Below are 15,660 nucleotides of genomic sequence, written 5' to 3' on the forward strand. Positions count from 1 at the left end.
CCCAATGGAGATGAGGTGAGGGAACCACTCAGGTTACCCATCCCTACCACAGATGACATCACCACCTTCAGTGCCTAGGTGCTGCTTTCCAGGGCCGAGAGTGTCTGTCCTCCCTTCCTGATGGAGGGCATGGCCACTGTCCCTCTCATCTATGTAGCAGTGTCACTCACAGAAACATCCCACACATTTAACAGCCCTCTACTTTTCATCCTTTGTTTCTTATTTGAATAAATATGCCAAATAGGCAGCCACTGCTGCTGCCATGGCTTCTGTAAATACACTGGCTTTAAATGCTGATGGTTACCTCGGGAGCCTATTTTAGACAAGTATGTCCTTTTTGATATATTTCTATTTCATATTGTTTGAGCGGCTAATGAAAAATTTAAACTGAGGATAATCAGTATAGTCTCCTGAGTTGTTTTGACGTTCCTTGCTTTTGCTTACCCATGAGAGGTCTGTGACATCTATCACTCCCCATTAAACTTGCTGTCAGACTTCCTGACTGGCGTGACAGTGCTCATTGACTACTCGGGAGTTCACAGAGAGTCATCTCAGGACATCAGAACCCTGCATCTCTTTAATTCTGTTAAAAGAAGCTGTTTCATGGTGCCTGGGACTTAATGAGCTTACTTGGCAGTGAGATCCACGTTGGGTTTCACTTGTTAGCACAACTCAGCACTTTGGTTCAAGATGCTAATGATGATAATTGGACCCAAAAATCTGCATGAGAAAAAGATGAGCCTGAAGTTGGGAGGGGGGTGGAGTACCGAGGCCAACTCTGTATAAACATTACTATATAGCCCCAAATGATCACTACATTCATTTATCACGTTAATTATTCCACCAAGTGTTGGGAAAGACCATTTAATGAATCTGTCAGCCTCCCAGGATAAACAGAACAGCCACAGTAGTGTGGGAGTTAGTCTCTCTCTCTCTCTCTCTCTCTCTCTCTCTCTCTCTCTCTCTGTCTCTCTGTCTGTCTCTGTCTCTCTCTCTTTGTCTCTTTGTCTCTCTGTCTGTCTCTCTCTGTCTCTCTCTCTTTGTCTCTCTGTCTCTGTCTCTCTCGCTCTCTCTCTCTCTCTCTCTGTGTGTGTGTGTGTGCGTGTGTGTGTGTTGGGGAGAGGGATGTCTGTCAAATTCAGTGTCCTTGATTTCTAAGAAATGAAAAGATGCATTAATAGCACCTGCTCCCATTTTACATTCCTTTATTCTTATTTAAAGGAAACTTTGGAAGAACTGGGAGGGACAATAGCTTGTCCCTGGAGCCTGAAGGAGACTTTATTCTTCTTCTACTTGTGACATTCCTCCATGTTTGGTTTCCTGCCTGTCAGCAACAGAGGGACAAATGTTGATAAAGTCGTGTAACCCAAGCATTTTTCCCACTTCCAAGGCCTGAATGTGAGGCTTGGAACTTGAAGCAACGCGGTTACAAACTGTGTCTGAGAGATCTCTCTTCCTGGGATCACACTACTCTGACAGACCATTCTGCCAGGACATAGGGTTAAGTGAGGACTCTTGATTATGACTTGCATAAAAAGGAGGGACCCTGCGATTACAAAGTAGATGTACCCCCTCGTTTTCTGTTTTTGTTTTCGTTTTTTTTTTTTTTTTGGTTACTTTGACAAAATACCTGAGTGAATGGAGCTCTAGCTGAAATGTTTGGTTCTGGTTCCTGGTTTCAAAGCCTTTGATGCTCTGTCAGCTGTCTCCACTGCCTGAGGTAAAGCGGAACACCACAGTGGAGCAGGGCTGCTCTCCACAGCACCCGGGAGACAGAGAGACACAGAGAAGTCTTAAAGTACGAGGTACTCTCTTCAAAGTGTGCCGCACTGACCATCTTATCCATTACAGCTACCTTGTAACAGACGATTCAACCATGCATTCAACACTGGACTAATTCACAGATGATTCTAGAGCCCACATGGTCCATTCACCACCCCAAAGCACATCAGTGGGGCCAAGGATAAAGAACTTTCCATGGAAACATGAGGGACTGAATTCAGATCCTCCAAACCCACAAAACAATGCCACAGTACAGAATGCAGTGACATGGAATGACAGAAACAAGCTTGTCAGGTAGATTAGTTAAATTGTATGTGTGTGTGTGTGTGTGTGTGTGTGTGTGTGTGTGTGTATGTATATACATACACACATATAATGTATATATATATATACAGTATATATATATATATATATATATATATATATATATATATATGTAATGAGATCCTGCCTCAATATATAAAGTGCAGAGAGATAGAGAAAGATATCTGGCATCTGTTTTCCATATGTGGGCAAACACAAATGTGTAAATTCATGTACAAAATATACACATTTCACACACATTTAAAAAAAATTCTACCAGCAGAAACCAAGCCTTTGACACACAGGCCTTGAGGATACAGTTCGCGATCTTTGAACTGAACCAGCATGCAGTCTCACTGTGATCCTGGGCGGCACACATGAGGTTATCCTTGCGTTGTGTGCTGAAGTTGAGGTTGGGCCAGATAATATATTCAGCTCTCTTTACTACTGCTTTTTAGAAGGATGATTTAAAACTGAGGACTTTCCTTAGTTTCACTAGAGTGAGGTTTAATACATACGCAGAAGGGTTCTTCTTGCCTATCCAAGGGTCGAATCACAGCAATAACAGCATCCTAGATTTACTGAGAGTAGAATTTAAGGGGAATATAAAAATCCTGGGTAGGGAAATTACCTTGAAACACTGCATTTAGAATTCCAGAATAATATACAAGCCACAGAGCAAGTCTTTGCACTAAAATAATAAGCAATCAAACAGGTAAATAAATAAGAATCCACAATGTTTTCCCCGTAAAGACACTGCTAAGCCAGCTCGCTCACTTTTCTTGAACTCACATTAGCATCTGCAAAGCCCCCACATCACAAAAGACGCCCTTGGCTGCAGGGGGGATGCTGTTTTCTCTCCCTGAGCTTCTTACAGCAGGGAGGTGCTTGCAAGCCAGCTCAGCGTCACTGGCTCTGGAAGACGCTGTGCGCTTTTCGTTTGGAATCCTCACTGTCTAGAACATTGCTGCCTCGAAGTATTTTTATTTTCTCTGAGTTCTCAGGGTACAAGGATTGATGTGATTCTATAGTTTCCCCTGCAGAGTTTGCCCTGTCCTATCCTGAACTCCTCCTGAACCCTGCTGTGAATCACTACATGGCTTCTCTAGCACAGCTTTGGTGCATAAATCAGTTTGTCTGCAAAGGACATCTAGACAAGGCCTGGACAGCTGGCATTCATAAATTGTTCATGGTGGCATCTGCCAGAAATGCATTTCACCTATCGTGGTTGTGCTGAATTACTTTGCAACTAAGGTGCATATGTCACAGGTCTGGCCCTCTCTGCAATCCACTTGATGAAAATGCAAACCAAAGTCACTAGTACCAGAGGGCAAACGCCTCTTCTTCTAGGAAGCTCTGATGCAGAAAAAGTGCCTCCTGCAGGGGGTTGAGGTCCCTAGGTCTTCCCTTTGATAAGCGCATTTTCTAAACTGCAACCAAAATCCTGCCTCAAAAAAAGAGGACAGAGTTGCTGCCTGTTCTCAGCTACCGACAGGGACGGTTTATAAATGGCATCCCTTCTGGCCACAGTCTCTGTGGACCAAGTTTGCGTTGGATAGAGTAACTCCCGTATGCTTTTCTTAAAGCAGGGCTGTAAATTTATGGTTCCCAAGTCAAAGAGAGAAAAGAAGGGCAGAGAGAGCAATTCTTCTCACTGATTACTGGGGGCCTGTGACTGTACAGTTATGACCTTTGACCAGCCAAGGTCAAGGTTCAATGACAAACAGGAAGCTTCGTCTCTGCAGCTCTGAGGTCAGCCTGCGCTTTGACTGTGCTCTCAGACATCTGGCCTGTTTTTTATGGAGTCAAATGGTGCTGCTGTTACCCTTTACTACAGCTTCCTAACTCCTGTCCCATCAGCAGGCTCTCGCCTGTCCACTCTGCACCCTTTGTAAAGGATGTCAACTACCCCATCACCTTTTTCCTTCTTATCAGTCCACGGCTCCTGCTACCCCAGGGTCATTTCTAATTCTTCATCCTAGCTAATGGCCTTGGTTGTACATAGCCCTCTCTGGTCTCATTTGTCATGGCTGCCACTTCCTACCAGCGAAAGAAGAGCTTTCATTTTCACTGGGGGTGGGTTCCTCTCTCATCCTTTAAGCTTTTCTCTCCTCAGGCAAGTCCTTCTCTCATCCCTACCTGAGTTAATCTCAGCCTACAGGTTGCTGCCTCTCACTGAGCCTGTTGCAGGGCCTTACACTCCAAATAAGATCAAAGCAAGTGGAACATTTCGGGCACCAGCAGCTCCACACGCACAATGACACTGACGGGCACTTGGAAGTGGCTGTCCCTCACAGACTAAGGCAAAGCCCCATGACTGTGGTGGCCAACCGGTCATACTTCCTGCTTCTTCTACATCCCCGGCATCCATCCTAGAAATTGGGCATGTGAGCATTACTATTTAGTTGAATGAATGCAAAAGTGGCATTTCAGAGTTAGGAAGTATGAGGATTAATCTTTATTGTCTGCTCTATTAGTTTTAGCATCATCACAGAAGTACCCATGAGTGTATTGGTAGAGTTGTTCCTGGAAACGTTGATTGATCAGGAAGACCCACTGTGAATGCATGTAGCATCACCTGATGGTCTGGGGCCCTGGACTGAATAAAATAAAGGGAAATAGTGGGGCACCAGTATTCCTCACTCTTGGCTTTATGACTCCAGGTACATATGAAACCAAATGCATCAACTTCCCACTACTCTGACTTCCCTGCAAGGTCAGACTACCCCTTCAAACTCTGACCTTCTCCGGGTGCTTTAGTCAGGTAGCAGCCATGATAAAAATAACCAATGTAGGAAGAGATCCATTTAGCTGAACCTACCATTACATGTGCAGCGCACGTTCCTATAGAAACGTGGACACACGAAGCTGATGCGAGCCGTGCTGTAGGTCATGAGTGCGTGGGAATCCAGTGACAAGCCCTGCTCACAGTGCTGCTCCTGACAGTCCAATCCCGAGCAGTTCTTTTCCAAGATGGCTGCTATATGCATGACGTTTTCCAGGTGTCTCCTGGCGTTGGACAACTTCTGGATCAGGTAGGCTGGTTTGTAGAACTCGCTGCTGTGCATCTCCACAGCAAACAGCATGTCCAGCTGGTTAGTGCCCACCACGGGTTGGATGCTGATGATGCGCAGGCTGTCCTGCTTCTGGGTGAGGACCGCATTCCGCAGAATGCGCCGGAAGCCGTGCATGTGCAGCCCCACAAAGTCCTCGGGAGACACATTCTCAAAGCGAATTGTGACGGTGTTTTGCAGCATCTCGTGCACCAGTTGCTCCACGTGTACAACGACATCGATGGGCACTTGGAAGCGGCCATCACTCACAGACACATTCAGGACATACTTCCCACTGTCCAGGCCTCCCAGAGCAATGATTTTTCCATCGTGACTGTTCACTTTGAACAGACTCTTCTGTTCTGATTTCAGGGCAAACGTCAGCACATCATACATGTCCTGATCCGTGGCGTGGATTTTTCCAATGACCCCACCAGGAAAATCATCCTCCATGGTGACGATGAAAATTTCCAGAGGGATGGCTGTGGGTTTGTGGGTGCTTTCCTCAATGACCCGGACACGGATGTAGGTGTGGGAAACTTGCTGTGGTTTTCCTGAGTCTTTTGCCTGGGGACAACAAGAAGAGGACAAACAAGGAGTTAATAACGATTAAAACATCACCCTGTGACAGTGTCTGCATCTTCTATCAGGTTCAAGTCCTCCTTCATCCCTTGTCATTATTCTGAAACACGTTGAGGATGGGCATTTAGGTAGGAGTGGCTTATCACCTTCAGTCATTCTCTGGGTACTGTTTTATGGGCAATAAAATGTGTTAACACAATAAAGCCAGTGGGAGTGGGTCATGAGTACTACAAGACACAGCATGCCCACAGCAAACTTGCTTTGTTCATTTTGGACAGAAAGCAGAGGAAAATATCTCTTAAATGATGTTCCCACTCAGAGAGAGAATCTTTGTTTTCTGTTGGATTCTTTCCTTTTGCCAGGACCAGGGGACATTTTGGCACATAGAACAAATGCCATTAGTTAAATGAGAATTACATCATAGTAAGATTTAGAGTACAAAAGATGATGCACCAGAGGGGAAGTAGGCAGCTTGAAAAACCCCTTTCTCTCTTAAAAGAGGGACTGATGGCATGGTCACTGTGAGGACAGACCTTTAATGAACAACCATCATGCCTGCTGAAGGAGTCAGTGGTGTCACGTTCCAGAATAAAGTCAGGTCCTTGTGGACCAGATTCACAGGGATCCAGTGACCCTGCTGACAGAGCTAGAGCATAGGACCTGTGTCCTCAAGTGCAGACAGTTATGGGAAGCCATGCGCTGGGCAGCACACAGGCTTCCTTTTGTATCTCAGCTTTGTACACAGTCCATTTGTGGTTTTGAGTAAGCTATGTGAATTCTCTAAGCTTTTGCACTCTTACCATGAGCGTGACAATAATATCGGCCCTTGGGGTTCTCGTGAGAATTAAAAGCCCAGGTGTCACCCATAGGAATCCTTAGCATGTAATTGTGCATATGGTTACTGTTATTTGTGTCATTAGCATCAAGAGATCCAGAAACGGAGACTCCCGAAAGTGGAAGGGAGTTTGGCGAATTAGGTTGAGCTTGATGTCAAACTGTGGATACCTCAAACGAAACTGATGCGTTTGAATTTCACAGGTCTGCTAGAGGTTTCCCACCCCAATGCTACAGACCAGAGAAGTATCAGAAGGGCATGAGTCACTGGACAGAAGGTGGAGGGACAATGACTCTGTGCAAGCGAAAGTGGGTGTTTCCTCTGAGGAAAGCAGAAGGCTTACTGTGGGAGGTGTGATGTGTACTCTCTAGAGGATGGATAGGTTGTGCAGAGAACTCTGCTAGGGATCTAAGACGACATTAAAAATTCCCCTTGTGCCTGGAGTTTATGTCCTGTGATATGACATTATTTAAATACTTGGACAAAGGGTCTCAACTGGAGAGGTCACAGATGCACTCAGAACCAGTATTTTCTAATTAGTTTGGGAATAGAAGAGGACAAGCTTTTGTTCATCTAAAGATGACAATTAGTTCAACACTGTGTGAGTACTGAGACTCACAGTGCCACCATGAGCTACCCTTCACAATGGTCAGGCATCTTTCTGTGAGTGACAGTGGGTTGAAACATCATCTAGTTTTATGGCTGAATTGGAAATCTTGCCATAGGGCAAAGTCAGAAACTCCATGGTTTTGATCGGTGACAGCTCCTTTTCCTGACCTTTGCTCACCTGTCATTTTTTTTTGTCTGTCACACAGGTCATTGAACTTGAAGGATTGGGGTACAGGAAAGCCAGTGTCATCTGAGTCCCTGGTTCACTGGGGGAAGGGATTTCTAGCAGAGGCCATGCCACGGCCAAGTCTTTTATGACAGTGATTGACATCCTCCCTCAGTGAGGAGTGGCAGACACCAGTTAGCATACCAGAAGCACGGGTAGGAGTCAGTTGGAACCCCAGGACTTACTACAGTACACACAGAGATCTCCCAACTCTTCACCCCCCAAGAACAACCTCTTGAAACGTCCAGGCTGAGCATCGATCACTCTTCTTTCCTGCTTAGTTTTACATGCATTTCATATACAGAAGCTGTCTTTATTGGTAAGAAATGGAATTCGGGGTTAGAAGAGGAACTTTCCTTCACTATCATGAGATATGTTGACTTAGTGAACAAAGGGAAAAAACCCAACCAAAAGGCAGAAGGACAGATATGGAAGAAAGCAGCACCCAGTGTGGACAGACAGCAAAGCTGTACCTGGATGCACAGTAGGTATTCTGGGGACTCCATGTGCCGGAAGACCACTGCTGACCGAAGGATCCCATGGGAGTCCAGCATGAACTCCTCATCTTCATTTCCCGACAAAATAGAGAAGGAAAAGGGAGGCCCATTGTGAAAGGAGTCTCTGTCTGTCACCACAAGCTGTAAGATGCTGGTACCCACTGGCTTATTTTCCTGTATAAAGGAGTGTTATAAAAAGGAAGTTAAAATTATACCTCTCATCACATTAAAAGAAATCATTACAGGCTGGGAGTGCCAAGCTAGAGCACCAGGCATTTGGCAGAAGGAATCCCCCTGGTATTTAATATGTCTACTGAAAACAGGCTGGAGTTTCGAGCATCTTCCTTCCCATCGTTAGCAGCGTCCTCACAACTGTGTCAGGAGACCGTACCCTCTTCAGATGATAAAACAGGCCTTTGACTGAATTCGTTCCTAGCTCCAAAGGTACAACCAAGTCCCACCTGTCTGTCACTTTCAGCACTGAGCTACAGGAATCTGTGAGCAACACTTCCTGTGTGTGAAGGTGGAAATCCACCCAGGGCCAGAAAGCATCACCCTGCTGGGATGGGAAGATGGGTCCTCATACTGGTTAAAATGTGGTTAAACGTAGACCTAACACTGTAATACAATGTCACACCAGACATTTGGGAAGGGGGGGTGCATATAAGCAACCTTCCAGTAAATATGTAACATCAAATGGGCTCTTCACCTCACAACACAGTTGTGCAATGTTCCTCTAGGTGAAAGAAAGTAGACAGCGCATTTATCAAAATGAGAAGGGACGACTTTAGCAGCCATTTTGGAAACATGGCTCAAAACAGGAACATGATGGTAGGTCATACCTACTTTTTGGGTCAAAGTTTATGTTCTTCACTTTGGAAGCATCAGATGAAGTTTTCTGTAGATAGGATCAATATTGATTTTCTCAATCCTCTGTGTAATAGTTTAGCCTTAGAATAGTTTGGGCTGATGCCAGATTTCTTATTTAGCTTGTGGATGACCAGCTTTAGGATTTATTATGGTATGGAAATGAAACATATTCCAGAGATGAGGACAATGATATATGATGCTAGGGGACCAGCAAGGTTCATATGCTGAAATAGTTTATGATAACTGTGTATAGCTGAGCATGGTGGCTCACATTATAAGTCACATAGAGAGACCCTGTCTCAAAAATTAAATAATAAAAATTTAAAATTGAGGAAAAAAACAGAGAAAAAGATAACCAGGCTTTAAGGTAAACCCATTATTCTGGGTGTGAAAGGAGAGGCAGTCTCGTAAAAGGACCAGGAGAGAATCCCAGAGGTTTCTATTCTGCCACATGCCTTCCTGCGTAGTTATCAAGCCCCAGGCACCGCCTCCCTTTGGAGCCCACCGTGGGACCATGTCATCCAGTGAAGATTTACTACTGTACACAGACAACATACTCAGTACTGCACAAAACAGAAGATTTATTGATTTGTTTGCTCATTCTCTGAGGGCCATTTCCTCCACAGAAAAAAACCCGAGAAAGAGTGAGTGAATGTGTGTCCTTGGGGTCATTGTCTAAGAAGGAAGGGTGTGAAATTACAGACAAGCCCAGCCTGCAGAGGGAGGGGTCCTGACCACGTGCTCTCAGTGCTGACTTCCATACCTGCAAACAGTCTGTCCAGCTGAAGGAAACATGTCATAAAACTGTATGCTGACCCCACAACCACAGAAATCTAAGAGACAGGGGGGGAGGTGCAGAGAATGAAGGCAGGGGAGCCATCACATGCATGGCTGCTGGCAGCAGCAGAGGAAAGGAAACTTATATCTTCTCCAGGAAGGAAGAAGATTGCATCGACAAAGGGGCCAGCGGTGAACAGTGGTTGTGCTTGGTTCATGAACATCTCAGCCTGATTCTCAGATAGTTCAGTGTCAGCGGGTGAAAGAGGCTACTTGTAGACAGCCATGCTCATGGTCTTCCATCGGATCACAAAGGGCTCATTAGAGACCTAACCACTCTCATTTTGCCCCTTCACAAAGCCCCTGGCAGTACCCGAGAGGCACTGCATAAGATACAAGCCACGTTTCCAGAATTCCTATGTGTCTGTAAGGCATGGAGATCATTTCTGTGTCTCCAAGCCTTCCACGCTCAACCTGGTTCTCCTCATCTTCCTACATGGTCTTCCAGCCATCAGCAGAGGAAAGTCAGGTACCTTGTTCACAAGTTAACTTCTGAATAATAAACTACTGGAGAAATCGGTCACTTTCACTCAAAGTAGAACACCAGCTGTAAGTTACTCTAGCCTAATGCCAACTCTAAGGGCAGGTGACTTATAGTCCTCAAGAAATGTCTATGGAAGGTGAATTTTAAGGAGCTCTATCCTGAAGTCTACAGGACGGTTCATATTGATCTCTGTCCTCTGTAAGGAGAGTACAAGGTTTCATAAAGATAGCCTGTAACTGTAGAAAGATTATTCATATTATATATCTACATGATACAGTCAAGTTCAAATCCTGACCATGTGCCAGCTGCATGAGTTTGAGATGTCTAGTTAAGCTAACAGATCCATAGCTCTTCCAACTGTAGCTTATGCGTGTGCATGGGAGTGGGAGAATCTGTGTTAGTCGACCAACCATGATGCATAGTCATGAGAACAGGCCGTGTACATGGAACATCTAATACGTAGAAGAAAAAGTACTCAATCACTCTTCAACAGTTGTGGTGGAAAGACAGTTTACTTTCACACCCTCCCTAGGAATAGACAAGTTGGTATTAAATACTAATTACCCACAGGCTGATACTAGGTCTCAATACCATGGTGCTAAGAGATACTCTTGAGGCACTGTAAATGTCCTCATAGAAGAGCTCAAAGGAGCATGTTTGTCTTTTCTGCCAAGTGGGAACACAGCTAGCAGTCGCCATTATGCCATTATGAGCTGAAAGAGAACACCTGCCTGATACAAACTCTGTGGAAGGCTCCATCTTGATGGTCTCAGCCTCTGAAACTCTTGGCTGTAAACTCCAGCTGTTAGAGACTCCTACTCTGAGTTAGTGTGTAGAGAAGACCGTACCCAGAAGCCAGAGCAGAGGAGGAGGCTGAGCCACCCAGGTAGTCCCTAACAGGCAGGATTTGCTTACCTGGATCACGGCAGTGTAGTTGGCAGGTGTAAACACTGGACTGTTGTCGTTCACATCAGAAATATCAATGTTGACAGTTGTCGTTGAGGACATTGCAGGAATGCCACTATCTACTGCCTGGATGAGCAGGGAGTATCCTGACACCTGCCAAGGCATAGAGGTGGCGATAAGGGACTGCAGTACCTCCTATCTTCTGCACATGCTCAGATAACCTGCAGTCCCTGGCTTATCAATTTCACTCCTATTTTGTAGACATGTGTACCATCAACACATGGGGCTGACCTATGTATTGCAGGGTCTTTAGAATTTTCCCAACCTTTGCCTACTAGGACACAATATCACACTCCAGCTACTTATGCCAACCAAACAGTGCAGCCCAGCATTTCCAGATTTCCCTGAGGGGAGGAGCCTCTGCTTTCAAGGCTCTGCCTGAGCCTTTGTTCAATACAGTTGGTCACCACTGATCTATACGGCTCATTTTGATTCCTGGGAGAGGGGGCTCTATTACCTAGAAGATTCAATCTTTTGAGTGTTGTTGCTATAAATTTCATTTCTATATTTAATTCATCTTTGAAAAATATGTTTTGGTGAAGAACAGCAGTGTTTAGAAATTAACTCAATCTCAGACAAAGGAATTTTCTGAATCATTCTTTTCCTAGCATGCCTTCAGGGGATCTTTCCTGACAAGCTCCCTTCGGCCGAAGTTGCTAATGAAGCCAGTGTACACATCCTGTTGAAGGCGTTTTCCTTTGACTCATGAAGGACTGAAGTTCAAACTATGCAGAAAGTTACAAATTTGTATTTTTCTCTAAGAGCCCCAGCATCTGCCAAAAGCTATTATCCATAGAAATTCTTTCAAGAGTCCAGCCAAAATATCTATCTGCATTTCTTTACTACTCACTTGGAGCCTGTGCCCATGAGTCCAGTGATGGCGTTGGTGTGGATGGTAAGGGGTCATCTAAATTTACTCACCCGCTCCCGGTCCAGTTTCTTCTTAACTTTCACAAGTCCCAAGATGGGATCGACAGCAAATTCATTGTCCCTATCTCCACCCACGATGGAAAACCGAATCTGTCCATTAGGCTTGCTATCCACATCTTCTGCTATCAGCTTCGTAGAAAAGAAACAAAACAAAGACAAGGTTGGATACGAGAGAGAGAGAGACAAAAGGTTGATGCTTTGGCTCTCTGCCTGATGGTGTACTGGGACCCTTGCCCATGATAAGACCCTGGTGGAGGAGGCGATCTGTGGGATCAAAAAAGGTAACACTAGCATGGGCATTGACTTTCATTGTTGTCCATATCTTCTCAGAGCCTGACATCTATTTAGCCTGAAGTTCATCAGGGTTTGAGATAGTGATGACAGCCCCAGGCCAACTGGCAGGGTTGATTCCATGACCTCTTTACAGTTCTACAGGTAATGTTCTCAGCCACTAGTGATGGTTCTGTTTCATTGTCAGTGTGACTGGATTGGGAGTCCCAGCTCTGAGGACTATGTGAGTGTTTCCAGAGAGACTTAACTGTAGAAAGACACACGTCGAATATCCATGGCATCAACCCTTTGAGTTGGGGCCCTGGACTGAATAGAAAAGGAGAATCATTTTCTTGGTTCCATACAGAAACTTACTGGAGCACCTCTGCTTTCTGACTGTGAACAATCATGTGACCAGGCCCATACTCCTGTCCCCATGCCTTTTCTCTGTATTCCCTCTTTAGTCACGGGCTTTGTTCTTGCTCACCCTTTCAGTGTTTCTGTGCAAACCCCCCATTCCCCAGGGCAAATATACTCAATGTATTTCCTCATTAGTTACAGCTCAGTTGTTCTGTAGTCATGAATTAGCTGCCTTGGACCAGGAGGTGTGATCTTTAAAGGTCCATCCTTGTGTTTTCTTTAGAAGAGTGTACTACTGTAAGAGAAGCAATTGCTAGTAATTTATACTTTTATATAAATTAATCTGTAGAATTTTTTTTTGTAATACATAAACCAGAGAAAGAACTATTGAAAGCCCCTGGCACCTACCAGAATGACAGAGTCCCCCTCTAAGGCATCCTCACTGATGACAGCACTGTAGACATCTTGGCTGAACCGAGGAGGGTTATCATTCACATCTGTGAGGTCGATGCTGACAGTGGCTGCCGTGCTGAGGGCTGGGGTGCCTCCGTCTTTAGCTTCCACCACAAGGTAAAATCTTTTGCACATTTCATAGTCCAGCGCTTCCAAGACAGAAATACCCCCTTTGAAGGAAAATAGGTAGCTTTATATTTTGTTAGAGGACAACCCGGGTCAGTTACTCTGTAGGCACAGTGTTGTTTACACCATATGTAGCCAAGTTTATGTGTTTGAGAGTTTGTTTATTGAGGCCGTAAGAACAGCCTAGAAGTCTGCCTATCACCATCACTTAAAGCAGAGCGATCAGCTAGACACACTTCTAAAGCCATGAACGGTGTTTGCAGGTTTCCATGATAATTCTGAACATCTTTCAGGCAACATGGAAGTCTCTGCTTGTGAAACTAGAGAGCTGGGCAGGGACAAGCAACCCGAGGAGTGTCTCTAGAGCTACTGAGTGGAACCCCAGGGAAGGAGAACAAATGATGTGTAGATATGATCAGAGGGCAGTGTCCCTGTCATCAAGTAATCACCCACAGCTGACATGTGATTGAATTAAGCACACAGCTGCCTTGCCAATTTATAATGGAGCCATCTTAATCTATTATCCACAGAGACCAAGACACGGGGGAATCTCAAGGCAGGATGACATGAAGTATAAAGGAGTTGCCTGGAAATCAAACAACCCCACGGTGTCCATACACACATAGCCTAGATGATCCTATCATAATGTCATTTAAACTAAGCAAGCAGAACAAAAGAAGGCTGCTAGTTGAGGTCCATGCATAAGTAAGCTGGGCTCTGAGAACTGGTCACCAGCCCACCACACATTCCCTATTCCAGTATTGTCTGTTAGTGACCCTGTGCAATGCTCTCAAGCTGGTAGCTACTCCTTGTGCCCACAGAACAGTTGCTAGGTTTTATCTTCCTCTCACTTGGAAAACAATTATTAGTACAAACGAGAGGATCATATCCAGTCAGAAATCCAATCTAGGTTAAGACTGCCAATAGGCTCCTTCAAATTATGGTGGAAACAGAAATCGAGCCCAGTTGGATCCATAATTGAGTTTTCTGAGCACTGACTAGTCCTGGAGCTTTGCCTTGGCAGTTTAGTTTTACAGTGCCAAATTTAAACTATCCTTAGCTATCTCCCCATGTTGGTCACCTACAACGGTTGGAGCTGGACAGAACAAAGCTAGTGTTTGTCTTAATGAGTAGACTCCACATACAGTTTAACTTGAAGTAATAGCCTTAACATATAAACACTTTCTGCTGGGAGATCTGCTAATGCAGCCCCTCAATCAATATTGCTTTCTTTTACTCAAGGGTACATATACCACCTATATCTCTTACATTTGTACACAGTAGTTATGTTGTGACAGGGTTAGAGCATGCATTCCTGAGTTGGAAAGACTACTGGTAGGAACAGGGTGCTGAGGTCTACATGAAGGCCCTGCTGGGGAGGAAGGGGAACAAGGTCCCACCAAGAATGGTAACTGGGGTTGGAGAATGAACAGGAAATGTTATTTACACACCTGTCTTTGGGTTGATCCTAAATTTCCCTTGTTCATTCCCAGACCGGATGAGGTAAGTTATCTCAGCATTGGTACCAATATCTTTGCTGGTGGCAAAAACAGACAGGACTTGGGTGCCAAGGGAAGTGTCCTCAGGCACTGTTACCAGGTAATCCCTCCTCTCAAATACAGGGGGGTTGTCATTAATGTCCAGGACAGTGATGGTGACCGAGGTGAGAGAGGAGAGGGACTGTCCAGGACTCTGGTCTGTGGCCCGCACACTGATGTTATAGGATGACTGCTGCTCTCGATCTAGAGGCTGTTCCAGAACGATGACACCAGAGGAGCTGTCGATGGAGAAGACTCCACTGGCTGAGTCCTCCAGGGAATACACAACCTTCCTGTTGATGCCTACAAAAGAATGCGGAGACAAGAACATAGGACAAAGATATCGTGCTTTCCTGACTCATGAAGACCACCCTCCCAAGAAAAAGTCACTGTAGAAATAGCTTGACCTTACAGAAATGCAGTCTTCAGTTTACAAAATATATAATGAAATTAAAACTGTGAAATTGATAGGAAATGCCATAATTCTTTGGTTATTGTTAATATAAAACCGCCTTCATATTAATTTTCCCTGAGCAAAATTCAGATGCCACTAGATGTGCAGATAGCAATGTAGCCCAAAGAAAAGCAGACAATAATTAACTAATCACTTCCCCATGCATTCATTGAGAATCAACCAACTACTTCAGGAGCTGATTGGGGTTCTAGCCACAGACGAGAGTCTGAAATCACTTGACAGTGTTGAGAGGGGAATCATGGGTCATGCCTTGGGCATGAACAGGATTTTTCCAGATACTGCTCATTAACAAGTTGTAGGCCAACAATAACACAGGCATTATTCAGTGCCTCCACCCACCCCGAATATGGGCATTGCATAAAGGCAGCTTGAGCAAGGGTCCATATTGGTAATGATTAGCAAGCACTGAATTCCATCTTTTCTGGGTACCAGGTGGTAGCAAGGGAGGAATGTGAGTTGTTGAA

General features: G+C 44.9%; 1 protein-coding gene across 4 annotated transcripts in view; it reads right to left on the reverse strand.

The window, feature by feature from the left end:
* The window catches only part of Fat3 (FAT atypical cadherin 3), a 580,764-nt gene that overhangs the window by 42,383 nt on the left and 522,721 nt on the right, over window positions 1–15,660 (reverse strand). For all 4 annotated transcript variants that reach the window (NM_001413472.1, XM_087560394.1, XM_087560395.1 and 1 more), the window contains 6 exon segments: window positions 4,907–5,705; window positions 7,864–8,061; window positions 10,994–11,137; window positions 11,966–12,103; window positions 13,013–13,227; window positions 14,635–15,024. In NM_001413472.1, coding sequence (NP_001400401.1) covers window positions 4,907–5,705; window positions 7,864–8,061; window positions 10,994–11,137; window positions 11,966–12,103; window positions 13,013–13,227; window positions 14,635–15,024 — 1,884 coding nt within the window.

Source organism: Rattus norvegicus, chromosome 8 (assembly GCF_021556685.1).
Source record: "Rattus norvegicus strain SHRSP/BbbUtx chromosome 8, alternate assembly SHRSP_T2T, whole genome shotgun sequence".
Classification (NCBI taxonomy): domain Eukaryota; kingdom Metazoa; phylum Chordata; class Mammalia; order Rodentia; family Muridae; genus Rattus; species Rattus norvegicus.